The sequence below is a fragment of the Rhea pennata genome, chromosome 3 (genome assembly GCF_028389875.1).
Source record: "Rhea pennata isolate bPtePen1 chromosome 3, bPtePen1.pri, whole genome shotgun sequence".
In the NCBI taxonomy this organism is placed as follows: Eukaryota; Metazoa; Chordata; class Aves; order Rheiformes; family Rheidae; genus Rhea; species Rhea pennata.
Genome location: NC_084665.1, coordinates 34,405,820 through 34,429,621, shown reverse-complemented (window position 1 = coordinate 34,429,621; position 23,802 = coordinate 34,405,820). Strand labels below are relative to the sequence as shown.

Genomic DNA, 23,802 nt, shown 5'->3' with positions numbered 1-23,802 from the left:
CCAGAGCCTGGATTCAGTTAGAAGCTTTGTATTTATTCCCCTCTCAGTCAAAGCTTCATTAACCAGGCCTCTCGTCTAATGTACGGTTGGAGATTTACCTATATAGCAGGAAGTAGCCAGAAGTTTCCTCACAGATTAGAGCTAAAATAAATGTTAGCAAATTACTTGATATCATTGCATGTATTTTCTTTTATCATCTTGGCTACTGTTGCAATAAAGCAAACAGAACAATTGGTTAAGCAATGCATACTCTGCATAGTATTTATGCTTAATCCACCCTGCAGAGCTTGAAGGTTGTCTTTCGGTCAAGGAAAGCAGGACATTACATCTGAAACAACTGACTGGGCTCACAATACATTCAGAACTAAAGAACAAGTTTCTAATGCTAATCCTCAAGGGGGCATTAATCTATTTTTATTTATTTTTGACCATTAGTCTAAACATATAATTTATAATGTACAGACAAATAAACCAACAGTATATGCAAATGTTAAAAATATATTAATGAACTACAAAGCTGATATCTTTTAAAACGTAAAAGAAAACCCTGAGGACAGCAGTGTGTGCAAAATTCTAATCAGAATACATTATTAGTGTAATTTATCTTCTGAAGGGTGGTTTGAATCAAAACTAATACCTTTTCTTCTCTTCTTCAATTTGTGCTCGAAGCTTCTCTTCTACTGGATCAAGCTTATTTAGCTCATCAGAGGGACTGGCAACAGCTAGAAGAGAAATAACCACATATAAGCAATGATCATGAGGCCAAAAGAAGCAACTTTTAATTAGAATAAAAGCTATTTTTTAAGAGGTAAGTAGTGAAATGGGGCCCTGTACTCATTTTGCTTCCTCTGGAAATGTAGATTCAAATTCCTTTTAATCTTTATTTAATATAAGAGAGATCAAAATAATTTTAGTGACTTGAATTGAGTTGGTTTGAATTTTACAGTAAAGATTGGAATATTTATTTTAAATATTAATGAAAATCATTTTGCCAGTCCATTTTAACTTCTTGCCTTTGGCATAAAACCAAAGGCATTAAATCTGTCAGTTTGGGCTACAAAGACAAGTAAGACTACAATAACAAAGTTCTTGCAAGAAGAAGATAGCTGTGCTGTTGGCTGGAAATATAGTAACAGAAAGGAGAGTAAACATATCCTGAAGAAGAAATTAACTCTGATAAACAATAAATTCAGACAATTAGTATAAACAAAGGAAATATCCTGAAACTGTCTTTGAGAACTTTTTCAAAGTGAAGGAGTCAAGAGCATTCATCCTAATTCAGTCTAAGAAAACAACATAGGATTTCTCTACACTATAACACGGTTAGCTCTTATACTGAGAAATGCCAAACAGTCTCTCCACTGCAGGTTATATGAACCGGATTCAATTCAACATTGAAAGGAAATGTAAAAAGTTACCTACTAGTATTACACAGTTTCTATTTCCAGAATGAATGAGTAGTTTAAGAGTCCCAAGAAAACATGTTTAAACTTTTTAACTACATAAAAAATGAAAGAAACAAAAGATTTGCTGTACAATACAAGTAAGTTTCCATCTTGACTATTATTTCTGCCAAGAAAATAAATTATACATCACCTTGTCATTAGGCCTAAGGAGTGTACCCCAGCTTCAAGGAATGGAATTCTGTCTGGATCAAGAGGGCAGTAATGACCCCTCTCTGCCTGTCAGCACGCCAGCTAAAACCATTAATCTTTTGTTGTAGCACCCTGTAGCTTAATAAAAATGAAACTGAAAAGCATTTTATGTCATTTAGAGTGCTTAGGTCAAGCATGCTAACACAGACTAAAAGCCAAGGTGGACAAAACCCACGCACAACTCTCATTCCACACATCTACACGTCTTGTTGGACATGCACATTATAAAAGGATAGAGTGAAGATGTGAGTGTGGTGGAGAGGATACCCTCAAAAGATTAAAAAATGAACTGGGATATTAAAGTAAACACGCAAATTAGGAGGTGCAAACCTCATGACCGAGGAGATGTTAGAACAGTGGCATTATATAATAAGTTATAACTGAACACAGTAGGTAATGAGAAGGTCTCAGCAGTCACTTCAGAACCTTTGAGGAAAGCAGTAAAACATCCATTGATTTCAGGCAATCTGGACTTTCTAATGCATCAGATTTTACCCTCAGAAAGAGGGCATACATGTGCATACATGTGCAGAGCTACACAAGGAACTCCAGGAGACAGACTCACTGCAGAGCTTGTGAGGCTCTGCATTTTGTTCTACATCTTATGAATTCGCAACATCCAGGGTTGAGAGAAACATGGACCTGTGGAACAAACTGAAATGATTTAAGGAGTTACTGCTGTCCAAGTGAGTCATGTTCACAGACCATGTGAACGTTCTTGATATGTTGCAGTGCAAAGCCAGCCAGGCTTAGCTTGAATCATTTTCAGCAGCAGTTCAAGGGGACTCTCCTGAGCACATGAAGTGCATTTGGCCTATTCACATCATCTGTTACAGGGTCTGAGCTCAGGAGGTGGTAGCTCTAGCTGAAGGGAAATAATGTAGAATGTAATACAGTACAATCTTAAAATGTTAATGCTGTTCCTGAAGTAAATGCTTCCCTACACACAAACATCAGGAAATTCTCCTAGTCATTAGAAAGTCATGCAGGGCCATAATATTGCAACTTTCCTTCCCTGATTTATTTGGACATTTAGTACTTGGAAAAACATCTTACTCTAGCCCTCAAAGGACAGCCAAAGTTAGGCAGAATCTGGTCATTTATATATATGAAAACAATAAGAAAAATATTTTGTTGATGATGATTATATACTGTGGAAAGGATGACATGGTTGAAAATTACCTTCAGAAGTAACAATAAAGCCTTTTATAAAAGACAAACACATCTATGATGCAAAGCCTTCACCATCCTCAACTTTGAATGCAGCTCTCTCCAGGAAACAGCTATACATCTCTCTAGGAATCCACTGGTGATGAAAGCAAGGATCGTGGTTGTGGGCAAGATGAGCAGCCCAGAGATTTGTGTATGTACAGAACAGAAAGACATGTATATAGTGCAAGCTGAAGTGGCCATGGCAGCAAAACAAATCTAACCTAGTAAATGACCAAAACTTATATATACCTCAGTGTGACTCAGACACAAAAGCAGAAGATCACAGTGTCAGGTGAAGTCCCATGGTAAGTAAAGTCCCAGGACATGCCTACTTGGGTGCCACTTTATATGTTCTCTGTTCTTTTCCTGTGCTGCTGCAGTCTGCATTTCAGCTATTTATCACGCCTACTTACTGCAACAATATGCTTGTCTGCTGAACAACACCCTGCTCTAAAAACTGTAGATCTCTTTGAATCTCCCTATCTTAATGTACACAGATAAACACATGGCTCTTCCCTGAAGTTCAAAGTAAAGGTGATCTATGGTCTGGCACAGTATTTTCCAATATTTTTGTAGGCTACTTCTACTTTCTGCTCATTCTCTGCAACTTCTTTTCTCCCCTCTCCTCTTTACCATTCCTGAATCCCTGCTGGGGCCTCTGTGTGTCCCTGCACTGCTGCTGCTGACTCCTCACACCCCTCTCCTCCCACCAGCTCAGGCAATTTCAGCTACAGCTCAGGCTAGGAGGCTAGGCAGAAGTTTGCTGGCTCAGGCTGTGTTCTGCATCTTGTGTCTAATGTTACCTTTCTTCAGCAGGCAGGCTCAATGTTCTAAAATAACATGAGTGGAATAACCGAGTGAACAGGCATTACAACGTACAAGGCATAATATTTACTCATGAAGTTCAGATAGATATGATAGATAAGAAGAAATACTGAATTTTTGCTACAGGTTTTTCTTCCTCTAAAGAGTTATCTTTTATTGCTATATATGTCTCCTTGCTCATAAACAAACAGAAAAAGTATATTAAAACATCAAGTCATTTTATCTATGTATTAACCACACATACACAAAACAACACTTAAGTCAGGACAAACTGGAAATTCACAGGATCGATTTTGGTCCATAAACATGATAAATGTGCAATAATTAGAAAGTGCAGAGGTGCTACTGCTGAAATATTAAATATCAGATAGAATTTCTGCAACTGTACAGGAGAAAACACAGCAGTATCTGCTTTGCTAGCTCACTCAGGGTTGACTTTAATTCATGGATTCGCACTTTGTCCCATAAAGCCTGGGTGTACAGTTCATCTGTACCGTTTTAGTACATCAGTAAAGTTGAGCAGCCATTCAGCCAATGTGCAATATCACATGTTCTTTTAGAGCTCCCCAGTGACTTCTCCTCTCAGGAAACAAATGCAGTTGGTGGAATTTGATCCTGGCTACTGCAGATCCAGGTCTTGGGGCACATAGGAGGTATGATGTAAATGTTTGGGAAAACATTGTCTATGTGTATGCCAGGGGCTTCTGTTGGCAATCTCTACTCAGTTGTATACAACAGAGTTATTTCAGGAGAAATCAGCAGTGTACTCACATGGAGTATAAATTTCTTTTTATTAGCATAACAGCACATACAATAGAGAGGCAATACTCATGAATCTTAGAGTCTTTTACTAACAGTACTGAGCCACACCACAGAAAGAGGGTGTTTTGACAGCACTATGTTGGACAGCAAAATAGCCACTAACATTTATATTTATCATTAACTGCTTTTCTTTCATTTTCAAATATAACAATCCATTGGCTAAATGGGGCATGTGAAACAATTGATACAGGTTGCTTACTCAGAGAGGAAGGCGAACTCTGCATGTGCTGATAGTCAGTTTGTATCACTAAGGGTGCCTTTTTTCACAGACAAAATTGCAAGATGCATATTAAATTACAATGCTTTCATTTTAATGAAAGGACCAATTTTGGAGCAAAGTAAGTAGTAAATTTCAGAATATATTCCACACCACCAAATCAAACAGTAGCAGAAAGAAATTATAGCACCTGCTAACTGGCTCACCGTTTCAAAGCATTATGGCAACATGGATGAAAAACATTATTTCCAACGTAAGATACCAACTGTTATCACCGTAGTTCACTGCAAGCAGGCAACAACTTGAAATACTCAGACAGATTCTTGTTTACAGTCACACAATTTTGCAAGAATTTCTCTGTGACCCTGAACTTCATACTCTGAGGCACTACATATTTTTAGAACTGAATATATCTTAAAAGTCAATTTCCTTGGAATTTGTTGTCCTTGTGCCTCAACTAACATTGTGCCCTGCCCTTCAGCTGTACACTTGCAGTCAAAGGTTATTCATTTTTTTCATTAATCTTGTGTTTATCAGCTTAAGTTTATAGTCATTTGAAGAACTCACATTTCAAATTGACTTCAGCACCCAGTTAATATTTTTACTGCTTTATTAATCAGCTGCACAACTTTTGGCAAGCCTTCTGGCTTTAGTACTTTCTAACTGGAGCATATGCTGTCACTTGGGCTTTCAAAAAACAGCTATTCTTCCTTCATTATTTGGGGATGATTTACAGGGAATTCTCCTGCTCTTCTCTCTCATTCCTCCCCTAGGCCATGTCTGCCGGTGTTTGTCACTGGGAATTATGCGTGTACTTTGCACAAAAGCCAAGACGGGTATGCACAATGAAACTCAGATCCAGATGAAGATTGGAGGAATTTGCATTGTGGGTTCTAGAGCAAGTTTATCATCATCATATTGAACAGATTTTTTAAACTATCAGCCAGGTGATCAGGAGTATACATTGAAAGAGACTGCCTCATTTTCAGCACTTTACATGTTTGGGGGCAGGGAAGAAGGATTAAAGACATATATATTTTATTGATTCTTTTTAATCACTGTTTTTAGTTAAAAAGTCCATTGGTATGCTGCTTTTTTTGTATCATTGTACTGCTTATTGTTTTACTGGCTTAACATTGGCTAGAGCTAACTTACTTCCACTGCACACCTGGAAAGTTGAGCTATTTTTTCAGTCTCTGTGAGCCATTTTGGTTAAGCACAGTCACACTTCTATTCCCTTAAGTCTCTTCTTTGAAACTAGTCATCTATAAATTTGGTCCTGAAAATACATGGCACATGAAACAAAAGGCGTTGCCTTCACTTCATCTGTACTCAAGCCATGAAAGTTTCTGAAACCACTGTGGCTAAAATTTCACGGGTGGTTTCCAAATATACAAGTACAATTTACCGAAAAAAATGAAACTTCAAGTTTAATGTGTTCCATACATGCCAGTTGATCTAGCAGAATAACAACATAGCAAGTCATAGTCAGCAAACCCTCACTGATCCAGATTTTTGCCTACATTTACTAAATGCACTTTATCAATAGATTACACAAGGTTATTGTTGCATCATTTATCTTGCTCATAATATTATACAAAGCCATATCTGCCATTTGAATTGTCTTTTTCCACCTCCTCAAAAGGGAGGTGATTTGTTATCCACCAATTTTGAGGCTTTCTTAGTGTTCACTTCTACAACGTCAAAGAGCTTTCATTGAAAAAAAGTCTCTGCCAAGTTTGAAATGCTTTTCTTGAAATGATGGAAAATACTTCTGAAGTTGGCTGCCTATCATAAAACTGAGACATTTGCACTACACTGCCACCAATGTGTGGATGGTATGTGTAATCAGATGGCACCACAACTTTTGTAATGTAGTGCCAACATAAGAACTTGTTTGAGAATGATACAGTACAGATTTAGTAAGAACGGGACGTATCTGAAGGTGCTAAAAGTGCATTCATGCTGAGTGTCACAGTGCATAGTAGAGACACTGAAGCTCAGAGCTGCCATATTTTTTGCTGAGAATCTTCAGTTAAGCTTATACTCAATTCTAGGAAGCCTCAGATTTACTGCGCATAGGCAATATATATATGTATACTCAATAAATCTTCTGCTTGCAGGTCACAGTTAGGAATGCAATGCACACAGCACCTGTGGTATTGGTTTAATAATCTAATACCTAATGATTTCTAAAATTATTAGATGTTCTACATGCATTCTGCATGAAACTCTGGCCCAACCACTTCTTTGAAAATGATATAGATATGTAAATAAACTTAAACATTAATGGATAAGGAGCAATGTCAGCACAAATACTTATGAAAATGCACAAAATTATTGACATTGGGCTGTACAGTGAGTTCATAGTAATGTCATTTGGAAGAATATTAAGGAAAATAAACACGCATGCTCTATACTTAGCTGCTTCTGTTTTAGCTGTGTATGCATATAGATAGGTCATACAACTGACACGTCAGCTCAACTCGGACAAAAAGCAGATTGATTCAAGGAGTGGATACTTCCAAATACTAACCAAACATACATACATAAAACAGGCTGATAACAATGTAGTATCAGCCTGAACTGCAGGGTCTATCTGTTTGCTACAATGTAATAGCAAATGAAACTTCATCTGCAAGTGGAGGAGGTGGAAAAGAGGAAGGATGGAGGTGTGAAAGACTGAGAGAAGTACTACAGACACAGGTACAGAATTGTTAGTGAAATAAATAAATCATGAGCAAGGGGTGGCAGTGTTCAGTTTAATGTCCCAAAGGAGACAAATGAATGGTGTTGAGTTCATACTTAGATTTCTTTTCTTCCCCTCTCTCTCTCTCTCTCCTTTTTTTTTTTTTTTTTTTTTGGTGAAGATAGCAGGGAACATGTGCAAAGATTTGAGCAATAGCCTTGGTTAAATCTGTAGTAAACTAGTTAATCCCTTATGGCCCTCAAAAAGAACAATCCTAATACGTCTTTAAATGTTGACATGATGTACAAGCTTTCTGGAAAATTTCTGAATCTACAGTCATAGGACTTTAGGTCAGCAGACATGTTAAGTCTTTAAGAAAATTCCTGTTGATCTTGTTCTGTGTTATAATAGAAGTATTAGATCAGAGCCAACTCAGACAACTCAGGCAGTTTTCACGCTTCTGCTAGCTCCCATGCACATACCTATCAGTTGCAGCAGCACAACAGCTAAGGCTGCTATGCGGGGTTATGAGCCAGTGCAAGAAGTCTACAGATATTCAGACATTTCTCACCACTCAAACAGCTGTTACTTATGTCCTGTGAGGGAAAGAGCATTGAGCTCAATGAAAATGTCCTTGTAGCTGCCAGTTGGGCTACACTGTACTGTATATTGAGAAGAAAACTAAAACTTATCCACAAGACTGTTTTCTGGAGAAGTATACCAACCTTGGCACATTTGTGGGATAGTATTAGCAACTTCTTCCAATTCATTATTCTTCTTTGACCTTGACCATTCAAAATTAATGAGTGAAAAAACAGCGAATTATTTTTTTCTGGCTATTAGAGAAAAATGTAAAATAGAAAAAGTTTTGAATTATTTTTGTAGCTCGTTCTGAAACATAGAGCATCACATTATCCCTACTGATTCTCACTCACTCCTTGTACTATGCTTATCCGATCACATGAAAATACTATTCTCTCTCTGACATTTAACTTTAGAAAATCAAGGAAAATATAAATTTGAAAAGAGCTCTATTGGTTATTTAGAGTTCACTACATTACAAAATTTTTGTTTGGTGTATTAAGAGCTCTCATGGAAGAAACTTTGACTGATAGAGTCTAGCTGCCCAGCACATCTGCTGTACACGGCCTTTAGTAAACAAGGAAGACAGCAGCACTTTATACTGCCAGTTATTCTCAGCTATTTAACAGCTTTTTAGATCCAACAGACAGAGGTTACTCTGAGGTACTGGAGCCAAAGCAAACCAGCTCAGGCTCAGAATTAGTAGGCTATGTGTATAAAAGATACTTTCTCTGATTTGCTTCACCTCAAGTTCTGTCTTTGAATCACAGAATCACTCTGGTGGGAATGGACCTTGGGAGCCTGCCTGGTGCAACCTCCTGTTCCAAGTAGGGTGAACTTCGACTCAAACCAGGTTGCTTAGGGCTTTGTCCAGCCATGTCTTGAAAAATTCCAAGGATGGAGATCCTGTAACCTTCTCTGAGAGCCTGTTTCAATGCTTAACCAACTTCACAGAAACTTATTCTCTTATATCTTAATTTTGATAGACTAGATTTGAGAATTGGGACCTTCCTACCCAGATTCTATCTTGCTACTTACTAGTCAGCTGAAGGATTCTCTAGATCATAAAGGAACTCACACTGAACTTTCTCTTTATTATTTCAGGAGAAATACTTATTGCAAGAAATCCTGGAGACTGCAAGATGCTCCCACAACAGTGAAATGTTAAAATGATTGTCAATAAAACTGCAAACTCCGTAACTGTGATACCAGTTTATAACTCCTAATAGAAACATAACTTAGTCCAAGGATGTCTTCTGCTTCTTTTTTGATATCAGATAATCTGAAGCTGAGTGGATCATATCGGAAGTTTAATGAGAACACACATATAATCTCTGAATTTTCTCTGATAGTTCAGAACAACATTCTTGCAAAGATTTCCCAACTGGATGCAGTACTCTCCTTCTTGAGGACACAGTAAAAGAGAAAGCTCATGGTTGCCTCTAGAATTTAACAAAGCAGTAAAAAGCTGCTGAAAAGAGTAATAGAAACACGCGGCAACAAACAAAACTATGAAACAGTCTAGAAAGACTAAATAGAAACTTATGAAAAGAAAGGTCTGTACGGGCTTGAGGCCTCAAGCGCCAGGTTTAAGGAGTGTCTTCTTGTTAAAACATACTCCTACAGTTTTCAACTTCATTCCTACATAATACTAAAAAAAACCCAACCAACTAACCAAAAAAAAAAAAAAAACAAAAAAACAAAAAAACAAAAAAACAAAAAAACAAAAAAACAAAAAAACAAAAGAAAAAAAGACCTAACAACAAACCACAAATACTGCAGCAAGAGAATCATTGCTGCTCATCTACCTGCTGCTTCAAATGCGTATTTCTTTTTCCTGATTGAAGAAGGTACAGAAAAACTTGGTACACAGAAAAATACAAAAGCTCTTGAAGAGCTCTCAGTTTTAGCCACGGATTGCTCTGATTACAAGTGCACAAAAGCATGTAGAACCAAGAAAATAAGTGTGTTATGTTGTGTAGCTGCAGCTACCAGAGGCCAAAGCCTATGCTGTCTTCCTCCAGGACAAATCTGGAATAAATGCAACAAGTTTAATACATTGCAGTAACAAGAAGCTATAAAGGTCCTCTAATCTACTTATCCTATGCAAATACTTATATACATGTTCAAAATTCACTGCTCAGCAATATTTCAGTTATTTGCTTAAAAACTGATTTAGTAAATGTTTCTAACAGTATTTCTTATGCTACAATAATGATACAAAGCAAATTCAAAATGATCTTGATCATTGCCTAAGTAATCTCCCTTTTCTAAAAGCCATTATTTTTTGAAATCTTCAGCCAATTTTACTACTGATATCTTTATCTTAGTGAAAAAGCATCCTTGTTGACAAGAATGGTCTTACCCACCTTCTGTCAACCTCAGAATTCCAAAAACAAACCCCAATGTAAAGTATTTCTGATTATTTTCCTTTGAAATAATGGACACACTGGCAAAATGAAACCCATCACTAAAAAGTGGCTCTATAACACTAGAGGTCACTCTAAGAATATAATCAGTGCCTCGCCTGCTGCTTACAGGAGCTGTAAAATTTTACAGAAATTAGTCTGTTAGTGCTTGAGATTTCAAGAACAAATAGCCACACAAACAGATCATATGAACCATTGTGCATAAGAAAAATGTTCATTTCTAAGAGAAATCTTCCCCTATACCTGAAAGCATTCTACATGAACTGAGTACACTCCTCAGTATTGCTGAAAATAGTGTATATTACAGACTGAATACTCAGGGATGTGTAAAATACACGAACCAACCCACATGGTTATAGAGCAAGTACCTCTGGATACCTAGCAGCCCTGAGAAGATGTTGCTTTATTTCTTGCGGGGGAAAAAAAAAAAAAACTCAAAGCAAAAATAAAATTCTGGACTTAGACAAATGGATTATTTCCCCAAAGATCTTTATTTAGCCTACATCTAAGATATCAATTTTCAATGTCAGGAATGAAGGTCTCAGATAATTTCTTTTTTTCTAATTTATTTCTGAATAAAACTATTATTCTTTATGGACTGCCTTGGATTTGTGTGGGAAAGAAAACACTGTCACTTTTCTCAGCTTCTGTCATTTTGTGATTGAAAACACTTGCATCTCCTTATTTCAAGGTATTAATGTAGACCAAGAATCTACTGCTTCCTATGAACAAAGTGGCTTCTCAGTTACAAGATATAGAGCAGTGAAAGGAATTGAGTTCATTTTATTTAATTATGGATTTATTTAAATAGATTAAATACGATTCAAACCTGCAGTTTGGAAATGCTGTGTGCATTCCTTTCATGCAGATCACAGAAGATGAGCTAGAAGACATAGTTATTAACTATTAGCCTAGTCAGTATTAGAAAAACAGAGCTGAAATCGGCCCTAACGAACCTTCCTAGAAGCCGGAAAGGTGTTGTCATCTCCAGATGTTTTCAGAGGAATTCCAAAAGTAGTAGTTTGCTGGCAGGCCAGATTTCAAACTTATGTAAAATCAGAAGGAAAGCTGATGAACAAATAGGAAAAATATTTGAAATGGAAAGCTGCAAAACTGCATTTCAAATCAGCTAGGAAAATAACTGCAATTATGTCTAGGGAGGGGCAAGCTGTGCTGAAGATGCTGAATCACTGAATTCAGACTCTACTATTTACCTTAATTTAGAAAAGATAATTTCAGAATGCACATATTGAACTTTCTGTCTACGAAGCTTTGTCATGATCTCTTTGAAGCAGACAGAATAGCTTGGAAAACTCTTGGTAGATTTACTAAATTTTTCTGCTGATACGAGCATATCAGTCAGGATTATGTTCAAATGTCCTTCTTAACTTCTAGAGTTGACTCAACAGAAGCCTCTGCTTGAGATGTAATCATGTGCTATTCTCAGTACAGTTACTTCTGTTATGGAAAGTTATTTTTAAAAAATATGCCTTTGCCAGTATGACTGCATCTCAGTATTGTTGTGGTATTTTCTTATGTCAGGACGAGGCTCCAGCTTAGGATTCAGTCTTCCCCCAATGTTAGGTGGAAAATGTTATACTGGCTTGACTGTCTGCTTGCAGTCATGTTTAATTAATGTAAAAGTAGAATAAGATAATGAAGAACCAGTTATGGTATTTTACTGAAACGCTAATTTAAAGCATTTAAGATAATACTCCCTTGGAATGACATAAAATATATATCTGACTTCTACAATACTGAAGACCTGAGGGAAAGCTTTTCTTTCCATCTTTTCCAATCTTCCTTTCCAGAAGTATCCTGGTGATCCAAGATTTTTGCTCTGTCAGTACTTCAATGCTGTGCATATTAATTCATTTTAAAGACTGCCTGAAAATGCAGTTTAAGATGCAAAAGGAAGTGAAAAGTCATAGGAAAGAATCACATAGGCCCTTCAAGTTGGAAAAATGCAGAAGTAAATGATGTTGGGGAAAGAAAATGTTGAGAAAAAATAGAAAATAGGAAGAATCCAAGAATAGAAAAACACAAAAGCAGTAAGAATTAGGAAAAGTTAAAAAGGAGATCAATAAGAAAGGTAGAAAGGGAAATAAAGAAAGGCAGAAAGAACATGAAAAGAGGAAAAAAAAGGCAACTTTGAATGCAGTGATGCTAATTCATGACACTTCACAGTATATGTTACTCTGATCTTACTGGAAAAGGGGGAATTATGTGCATAACACGGTCTTTTCTGCATGAATAAAGATGAAAGCAACACTTGAGTGTGAACCCAGGGAATTTTACACAAAGTATTCATCACTTCTGGTCTATATTGAAAAACACGGAACACTCCTCTGCCATCACTGAAACCTCCCATCTACTTGTGTCCTTTGTTAACTCCCAGCATATGGTATTTTAAAAAAAGATAGGAAAGAACAATGGGCTAAGTAGTGGAGTTTTCCTTCCACGAGGAATCCACATCTTAAGCATAGCCATGAGGGAAACAGATCATAACTGTTCAAAATCCAACTAAAACTGCTTCTTAAAGAGTTCTGACCATAAAAATGTTTTAAGTTAAGAAAAAAAAAAATGGCAGCTGGAAGACGTTAACTTGGTTTCTAATTGAAACAATGGAGTGTTTTATTTCATGTTGGGATTTCAGCAGACTCTTAATTAGGCTTTTACCATGCAGTTTTCATTTAAGACTATCTTGATGACATTCTGGTCATCAAGAGAGATCCTGGGAGACTGCACACCTGTTCCTCCTTGAAGAACGTTCATCCATATAGGCAAGCAGGCATATAACACTAATACTCCCCAACTCATAGAATAAATATTAAGTCAAAATACTGAGAATATTCGAAGAATGAATAATGAAGGGGAAAAAAAGACTGGAAAATATTTTGTGTGGTCCAGAGTTAGTGATGATAAGCAGATAGTAATGCTCAAAACACAAGATCAAAACACATGGGTTGCCTGAAACGTGGAATACCAATCAAATGTTTACAGTGTGAACATATGGCTGGCAAAACCATTGTCATTTCCTCAGGACATGACAAAAAATATGTATACCTATTTTATGAAAAGCAGCTTTGATAGTTGTTGAAAAACAGCATTTTCAACACAATTTTCTATATACAATAAAAAACAGTGTACAAGGCTGGCCTAGCTATTATCATGCAGATTGCAAGGATGAGGGTATAAAGCACTAACATCATCAATATAGCTTAAGATGCAAATGGCTAAAATAAAAGAGAAAGGCAAAACTACTTTGATACTTTGCAGAACTTATTTTCATGACTTCCAGAAGAAATTCAAGATTAAAAATTTCCTCCCTTCACGAAGGGCCAAACATTGGTTATGTATCCACTGAAATAAAACCATAAACTGCAGCCAGTTTGAGCAAGCTCCATTCTTTATGTAAAGAAAGTCCATGAAGGTACAGTTTAGCATTCTTCTGTGGATCTAAGTGAGAGGTAGTAAACTGTTATTGCTCCCAACTGTTTTCTGTCACCTCTTAGCTACAGGTTACTAACTCCAGATTGGATTCTCATATAAACACTCCTAGTTCATTTCAGTGCAAAGTCAGCAGAGTTAGCTTTAAATATTTTAAACCAAATTTGCATGACTCCATGCTTATATGAACAAGAAAACTTACACAGATGTTTTCAGCTTCACACCTGCATCAACAAAAGTTGCAAGGAAAAATATCTCAATTTCTATAACCAGATCTGAAAGAAATGACCTGTATATGCCTTCAGTCCCTCTCAGAATGAGGAAAATCTGAAAGGATGTTTGACTGTGGCAGCATGGCAAACTAGAAGCCCTGTCTCAGGACAAATCAATGTACAGTTAATGGGAATTCAAATTTGAGTAATCAGAAAGCAAAACAGTCTAAAAACTGGAGAGCTCAGACCTCTCTGTTCTTGTTTTGGTCACCATGAAAAGAACGCTTTTACAATTTTAGAAGAAACTTTATATAGCTTTTGCATCATTTTTCTCACCACATAAAATCTGATGCCTTTTGAACCAAATCTCTGGCAAAGTTCATAGAGTTTAAGAGTTTATGGTGTTGACTATTCATTATTACGGTGTTGAAATGTGGCATAAACTGTTGCAGAAAATACAGTCTACCAGTGAGTAAGATAAAGCTCTGGGTGCTTTATGTTGTTGCTCCTATTGTTTCCTATTGTATTTGAAATGTTCTTACCTAAAGCTGCCCTTTGAATGTGCCTCTGGGTTATCTCTCCTTTCAGATGGTCTGTAAAAGACATAAGAGTGAAAATAGTTAAAGAGTTTTAAAAGGTCAAAAATTAACAAACTCACTGCTTACTTCCCACCATTTGAAATTCCCCAGGCAATTGGCCAACTGAAGGATTTCTTTCTGATCCACAGGACAGGTGGTTTCCTGACCTCTGTCCTTCTCACTCTCACAGCTAAAAGGTAGACATAATTTGGCTCTATATATCCTCAACTATAACTCTGTCCAATAAGAAAGACTGAAAAAGAAGCTATTTACTGTCAAGCACTTTCACAGGATAGCGATCTGCTGCTGCTAGATACAAAAGAAGGCCAAGTGAGGCTAAAAGATGCACATAATTCCAAGTATTCATTCAAATAGACTTATAGACACTATCCATGGAAAAGACATATTAGGTCACCCCATCCACCTCTTTACCAGTGAAAAATTGGCTCCGTACAGTAGATCTTCTCACGTTTGTCCTGCTCAGGTTAAATATCCCATGTTCTGGAGCTTCTGCAAGTTTCACTACTTAAAGAACTCACTGTGAAGAAGTCACTGGTATTCAGTCAGAATTTTTCTTTACTTAATTTCATTATCTCATTATTCCTAGTTAGGCTCCCATGCTCTATATAATTCACCTTTACCCTTCTTTTATTAAGTTCCGCCTTGATCCTGTGACACTGGTCCAGTTCACAATTATTTCAAACCATAATTAGATTACCACATGGAAAGCCATTATTCATTGATACTAATAGTACCAATAAAGGAAAGCATAACCCTAAATGTGCAACTTCAGCAGTATATGCGTTTTGAAGGAGGACAAGATTATTCGTCTCTCCAACTTTTCAAATTAAAGCTTCTTCTAAGCAGAGACATACATACAATCTTTACCAAACTATACATCTGTATACTAGGAGGAAAAAAAATACAAAATTCAGTGCTGATTCACCTTTGCTCCAGACTGATGATTACTTATGCCCTATCAGCATCTACTTAGAACTAAAAATACCTGCTTACAAATGAGCACTTGTAGAGCAAGCCAATCAGAACAAATTAAGTCATTAAAAGCTGTCAAATGTTTAATTAGAGACAGGGAAAAACATTTACATTCACAGGTCATAAGAATCTGACTGCTCTGTGAATATCAAAAAAACATGAAAATTAAACTTCATAGAGAACTAAGAGAATAATTTTTAAAGTATTTAGTAGCATTCTAGAACAGATACTGTATGCAATACACTACAGTATAACAGCCCGGTAATACCATTTTGCATGTTTTTGGAAAGAAACCCTACCTATTCCTTAGCTTTAAAGGAGATATTGCAGATTCCTACTTGCTGCACAGTAGAAGTTTTATACTTTTAAATTATTTCTACCAAAACCAGTGGGTTCATCTGTACTTCAAATTATCTATAAAATCAAGAAAAGCATTCATCTACTGAGAAACAAGTTAGCTGAAAGAACTAATCTTCTCTACCCCAGCCAAACAAATCCTCTGTCTCAGCTCAACTAACACTCAACCAAAAAAAAACCCATTTAGTTAAGTAAGTTTCCAATTTCTGTAACTAAAGACAAAAAAGCTTGGTTAATTTTTATAGAAAAACTCAAGTAACTGTTTAACACTCATGTCCTTTGTGCTTTAAAAGCTTTGTAGAACAACTCAGTTGAAGTCATTATTCAGTGAAATGTGATTAATCTTATCTTTTTTTTTCTTAAATTGCTTTTTTGTTATTCTGTATATTTTAATCCTTCTATTCTATTGTATTACATCACATAGGGTGATGTTATTCACTTTATATTGAGCCATGAGATATGTAACAATTTGCAGTAATCTTGTGATTCAGTTCAATAGATCACCACTAATTATGTGCCTTGAAAGCCACCTAAAAATGTCTCTTCATATAAGGGCTCAAAAACTCCTTTTCTTAAGTGTTCTGAATTGTGAAAGGCAATGCCACTGTCATCATAAAAAAATGTTACAATTTGTTACAATATGTGTTCATCAAAAGTCAACTGAAATTGAACGTTATTTATATGTGAAATTCTTTATCTTGTCAATACGTGGTTTTAATAGTTATTTTTCTGTCTTTAACTTTTCTAGAAAAAAATCAGCAGCAATTCAAATATTTTGCATAAATTTCTATCAAGTGGCAATCAGGTCAACCGAAAAAAGCAAGCCAAACAAGTCAATGAAAATGAGATCGAACTCATAGACAACAGCCTGCAGTCAATACAAATAAATGGAAACAGAAGAATTCAGGGACTGATTTTTAAATGATTATAGCCAAGAGGCTCAACTTTCAATTACCGAGACTTTACTGTCAGTACAGCTGGGATAAAGAGCACAGAGGCTGCAGAAATCTACTTTCACTGTGAGTTAGGCCAGCTAGAGATGTGGAACAGCCCCAAATGCTCCACCTTCCCTTCCTTCCAGCCTTTGTACACTTCTACTCCATCCAACAGGCCTCATAATGTCATAAGAAATCTCTTCCTTCTTCTTTATGGCAGCTTTATGGAGAGTGAGAAAGTGGAAAAGGAACCACGTGTAATCAAAACTGAACCAAAGAAAACATCTCCATCTGCTTAAAAAGTAAAAATTCGTTCTTAGTCCTAGAGCAGACAGAGAACTTTGTTTTTCATCAATGAATTGCAGGAGAAAGGAGCTACTTATCTGATTCAAATAGTCCAAACTGTCTTTACAGGGCTGCAAAAATTTAACTTGTCATCATTTAGCAGAAAACTTTCTGAGAAGAAACTATAGATGTATTATGGGAAATGTAGCCCAAACACGCATTCTTGTTAAGAGGATATAATGATATCCTTAGGCACCTGACTACAATTCTCTACCAAAACTTAGCCAGACATGAGTTAATTGTTCAATTTATTTTAATCCTATTTGAAATTTGATGTTTTATTTAGATTTGGAAAAAACTCTGGTTTTCATATAGAAATTCTTGACTTTTGACAAAGTTAACACTTTCTGTACATGTTTTTGATTAAAACAATCTGGTTCTGTTTTCACCACTAATATATTTGTGGGAGAATGAGTGTTTCTGACCTGTTCTACTTTTCTCTCTCCTAGAAAGCAGTTGCCCCAATACAAGGTTTGTTATGAGTGACAGAATTAGGAGATAGTTCCAATACTGTTGCCTGTAGAGACCTTCCCATTATAAACAAATGGAAGATTTCAGTCTTTAGTACTGCCAGTTCTACAACCTTCACAAATACAAATATTTACTCAAAGTAATATGAAGAATCACATTCTCATACAAAAACATGTCTTTTGATTCCAACAGTGTAAAGTTGTGGACAAAGTAGCACTTAAATGTGGTTTGCAGAAATTGAATTCAATACTTGGCGAACATCTCTCAACATATGGCAAGTTATGTTTTCTGAAGTCTCACCAAACAAGAAGCTAAAAATAGGTCTGCAGCTGATACCAAATAATTTTTTCCAGTAGAGTCATTCTTCACTTGGAGATAACAGTCCTAGTAAAATGTTGACTGCTGCAGCTCCACATGTTTTGGCAAAAGAGTAGTTTTGGGGAATTTAAGAATTCACTCAGCATGCAGCCAGCTGTCATTAAGGCTGTGATAAATTTGTTGGTTTTGGCCTGTGTTTCTGGACACATGTACCATCCTGAGGTATGGAAAAGAGATGAACTCGTAACAGAGAACTTTAGCTTTGTGACAGGAGACAAAAGAAACAAGGGAAATGGAGGAGACAAAATGGAATAGAGAAGTCAAATTAGGAATAATAATGCAAAGCAGAGTATCTTACAGGCTAACCAAATATCAGAATCAGTAACTTAATAATTAAGGCTCTCCTGTAACTTTTTGTCTTTAGTTCTGTTCCTCCAGCCTCTTTCAAGGAGCTGAAGTTGTCTTTCAATTTATCACATAAAATGAAAACTTTGCCATAAAGTGCACACTTCAGGCCCCACCCCCTCAAAAAAAAGAGTATGTTACAATTTAAAAATACTGACTAAAAAATAACAGTTTTGGCTTTGTTTGGATCCACATGATATATTTTAAATTTTCTCTTATGTTAATTAGATGTCCTATAAAATACTATTATGAGAACTGAAAGACTGTTAACTTAAAGGATAAAACTACTAGACAAGTTAAGAGTGCACATACAGCTTTAACTCCATCCCTTTGAGAATATTTGTTGTTACTAATGTAGATGTGTCCTTAACTTGATGTAGGGTATTTTCTGATATAATGACTGAAAGGGCCTTAATCAATCATTTCCCTTTTCTTAATACTGTGGGATTGCTTTGCAACATTTTCCAAATCTGTGTTTAGCTTAAAAAGTCACTCCATCCAGGAGATTCTGAAATCTTCACATCTCAGCTAGTGTAGTGTGTAGTCTCTTTCTTCATCTTTAAATCTTTCATTTGTGTTACATGAAATATCTAGCAGAACACCCTCTTTTGTATTCAGAGAACGTCCCATTTCTGGAACTTACCCTCCAGGGTAATTATTTGGGGTTGCTATCAATGTGATGTAGTTTAAGTGTTAGATCCATCTTTAGTCTCAGATAGTCATAACAATTGTTTAATCCATTTTAGGTTGCATCTTCAAGGCACAATGCAGCACTGTGCAGAGTTATAGCTAATTAGCTAGCTGAAACATCAACACAATACTTCTCATGACAAAGCCATGCTGAGAGACAGGGAGTCTGAGAACTTCTGTACGGTTCTCTAGTGTAATCAGACTGTTACGGTGTTTTTCTTAATCCTTCTAATGGTTGTCTTTGATAGCTTGTACAAACCTACAAATCTCTAAGTCGTTCATGAATTAGACAAAATAAGCTACAACACATAAACAAGTGCTGTCCAGGAAAGAAAAAGCACTTATGCAGCCCTCAGGGCTCCTGACTAGGTCCAACACATTTTTCAAGGGATGAAATACAGCCCTTATCAGCATTAAAAATATATTAATGACAATACTGTAACATACTGTGAAGTATAATCTGCTGCAGGAGATTTCTGCCTTCTGTTCACTGAAGAAACATCTGCAGCAGTTTAAGATTTTACTTACTATCCTTTTCTTTTCTCCTTCTCCCTCCTCCCCGTTCCTTAGTCTTCCAAGGTTTCCTGTCAAAGATTACTGACCCCACAGCAGAGAAGGTAGAAGTGACTGCCTGTATTTTGACTACTTCAGCATACAGTTTGGCATATCAGCGCAATCATATCTTCATTAGAGATTTGAGCTGTGACACTATCCAGTTAACTGGAATGTCTGAAATACCAGTAAACACTCCCTTTTGCCAGCTGTGCTGGGAAGAATGTGGTGGAGACAGTAACTCCCAGCAAACAGATGGGGCAGACCACTGGGAGCAAGGTAGTTTCTGACATTTAGTAGAACTCATCTGGCAGAGTTCCTAGGAAAGACAGCAGGTTCAGAACTGGAAATACAACTCTGACTTTCATACCAAATCCATGGTTGTAAACCATATACTAAATTCAGAATATAAGCAAATATATTTGAAAATGAACAGCTTTCCTAACATGCTTACAGTCTTTGAAGTTTAATTATTGCCAATTTAAGGGCATACATTTTACTATGGTGTAAGATACTGCACATCTTGAGATTAGTATTAAAAATATCTAACTGGAACATGTTCCCTTTCTTGCAATACTGAGCAGTTTTTATCAATACATTTAATATCTAGAAGCATGATCAAATTCACAAACAGAAAACATATTTTGACACAGCAGTCTCTGTCACTTGTAGGATGATCCTGCACTTGAACTTCACTGATTGTTTCTTGAGCTACTCAGTATTTAGTCCTCTAAACTCTGTTCTCATTTCCCCATTTCTATGCTTTCATTTCTTCATTTCTAGCCTCCATATTAACTCTCTTCCCCATTTATTACATGTTCTCATTAGTTCTGGCCAGATAACATCTTTTTTTTCTTTTTTTCTTTTTTTTTTCCTCACTGAGATGATTACTTGGACCTTTCAGCTGATGTGCATTCTTGTAACTGTTCACTATTTGGCCTGTATTCCCATAGCTCCCTTTATCTAGTTGTTTTTTGACAGCTGACTAGTATAGAAAAACTACTTTAATAGGGTACATGGCAAAGCCATACAGAAACTGAATTTATTTTTCTGATCACATCATTCTGGACCTCCCTCTTTCTCTAAGTAGAGACTGTCATTGTCTCTGCAGGCATTAATTCTTGAGGTGGTCATCAACAGGACATTCATTCAGATCAGGAAAATGTTAGAACGCATCACAGATCTCATTCACTCAAAGGCAAAGGATTCCTTTCTATAAAAAGTGGAGTGTGGGAAGTGGCTAGCACATATAAATGTATAACCACACGCATACAGACTACCAGGATATCTAAGCTAACCAACAAAAAGAACTGAAGGCTCTGGACTGTGGTTCAGAACAGTCCATACTGGGATTCAGAACTTGGATGCTTTCTGAATTTAGAAACAAATGCTCAGACTTTTATACTATCATCTAAATGCTGGCTGTCACTAGCCAACTGGGTTTTTTTGAAGTTGAACTCAGTGCTATCAGGCAGCATTAGGTAAGCATAGAGGTTTAGCAGCTAGTACTCTCTGAGGAACTTCAGCACAAGGACATCTAATTCTGGGATTCTCAATGGGTATGACAAACACCTGGATAGTTAGCTCAAGATAGTAGTGCTTCTCTGTGCACTAGAAAAAGAAGTTAATTGTATTCCAGAACTAAAGTGGGCTAAAATAGCTTTTTTTCTTGTTGTTGTTTCCCCCCCTTATACAGCTCTCCTGAATTTTGGTGCCTAAATTTCAATTGTTACACTTCAGATTCCAAAGTGTTATCTTAGGTGTTGCCCAAAGTTAGTGAAAATTCTGTGCAGCTATCTTCTTTTCATATGCTGTAAAGAGGACAGAAATGATGCACATCTGGAAACTGTTGCTCAGTTGTTTATCATGTCTATTTGTCCATGATTTAAATATTAAGATGGCCCCAAAAGCAGGACTGAAAGAAATGCCATATGGATAAGGAATCATAATCTGTGAATTCACTTTAGTCTTAAGACTGCTATTGCAGAGCAGTTTTTATTGCTCTGGATGCGTCTACATTTGACTAAATATAACTTATCTCTTGATTACTTCTGAGAATTTAGTGTCAAGAGAAAGAATAAGGAAATAAAGTCAGAGGAACAGCTCTGTATGCAGTTCCTTTTTTTTAATGACAAAATTTAAAAAGCATAGAAAACAAATGGCAGGACATTAGAGCAAGAACAGGGAAATTTAAAGATAAAGAATTTTTCCTCCAATAAATTTTCTGATAATAATACATTGGTCTCAATTAATAATTTGAACAGAGAGTGAACATATCTAAGTATGACATAGACACAGACTTTTTTTTGGTTAAAATACTGCCTTTGCGGCTTTGTATTATCTATGCACCAATTTGATGTCTAGTTTCATTCTGTGATGTTCTCTCTGGCCAGGACTGCCCAAAACAAAATTAACTATAGACTTCCAGGCTTCACTGTATACTTCAGTTTCACACTACTTTAGGATTTTGCTGGCTTACCCAGCAAATAGTTGTCCCGGAATTAAAATCATACTGCTGTGTGGTTTCTGGTCAGATGCGACACACTTAGATGGATATTAAGAATCTGACAGATATGCCACTAAATTCACAATTAAGTAAGTTAAAAAAAAATTAAGGTGCTGGAGCTGCTTAGCTGCTAATGTGTTCTGAGGGCATGTCAAGGTTTTGGGGCGACAGACTCAGAATAAGAATGGGTGTTCAAAATTTTAAAAACAATACCAGTAACTGTCACCTTGCCTCTTTTCTCTTAAAGAGCAAAGTGAATAGACTGGTTACATCAAAACTTATTAGCTTAATGAAACAGTAAAATGTAGTGAAGCAATTCAGCGATGACTTCCTGTTTTCAGTGTGCAGTCAGTCGGTGAGCAGAAAATCTCTGGTTTACAAACTTTCTAAATTTATAGACATGGCAGTTCATAGCTTAAAAAAAATCCAATGAGCTTGAGTCCATTTGCTTTTAGCTGTTCTAGTGAAACTCCTAAGTAAAATGTGTTTACTCGCATTCCTCCTGAGCATAATATTTTCCCCTGAAAATAATTCTGTTTCTAAAGAACAGAACATCATTTGTTATAATTAGAAAACAAAAATGTTTGCTACATATTCAGATTCTAACTCAAATCCAAAGAAAACATTAACATCTTAGGATGTGGAATGATTGTTATACTAATAAAGTTCCTCTGTTTAATGAACAGCACACTGGGGGAGCATAATAGAGCTGCTCAAATTAATTGATTCAGTTTAGTATTTTCTAAATATATCATTTGACAACTCATGTTTTCTCTTTCCAAGGGTGCATTCAGCCTATGCCCTGTCACCCAAAGGCATTGCCTATTATTTGAAAGTAAAAACAAACACATGTAAGCTACTCTGAAACAATGGGCAATATTTAGCATTGGCATAAACACATGCATCGCCCCCTGAAGCCTAATGATCTGCCAAAATAAGTCCATTTTAGAATTTCCTTACTGTTGCTGCAAAGACAAATTTACACTACTGAAGGTGGTATCTTATATCCTGTTCTTACAGGGTTTCTAGAAAAAGGAGAAAGGCTGCCAAAAAACTGCTAGTGCTCCCTGCTTCTCTTTTCAGTCTCTACTCTAAGTGAGAGCAGGAAAGACATCCTATTTCAGCTAAGGATTGACAGGCACATAGCACTGACATCGTTCCTTCAGTCTTTTCTGACAATTGCCACTCATGGCCCCAAGCTGGAGCAGTAGCAGAACAGACAGCTCTGTTATAGTTGCTATCAGTCTAGATATATGTCCCAAGTGAGATAAGAATCTGACCTATGAGATTTACATTGCATATAGTAAGTATAATGAAGACTGAATGTCTCTCCTGATTTCAGAAAAGTAGAGTAATACTTCACAAGTTATTGTAATGGATTTATATTGTCATCTGGTTTTCCTACTTGTCTACACATCTCACTACCAGTTTCTGTGGACTGTCATTGATCTAAAGATATTACTTTATTTTTTGTTGCTTAATCATGAGTTTTAAGTAAACGTAAAGTTTCTAAGTAAATGTAACCGCGCAATTCCAACAGTTCCATAATGTGAGTCCTG

At 36.4% G+C, this 23,802-nt stretch overlaps 1 protein-coding gene across 1 annotated transcript in view; it reads right to left on the bottom strand.

Annotated features, from left to right (window-relative positions):
- KIF6 (kinesin family member 6) overlaps positions 1–23,802 on the bottom strand; it is a 183,676-nt gene that overhangs the window by 16,166 nt on the left and 143,708 nt on the right. Inside the window, exons 16-17 of the mRNA XM_062573606.1 lie at positions 14,636–14,686; positions 638–722 (exon numbers count right to left, since the gene is read on the bottom strand). Coding sequence (XP_062429590.1) covers positions 638–722; positions 14,636–14,686 — 136 coding nt within the window. The remainder of the gene's footprint in view (positions 1–637; positions 723–14,635; positions 14,687–23,802) is intronic.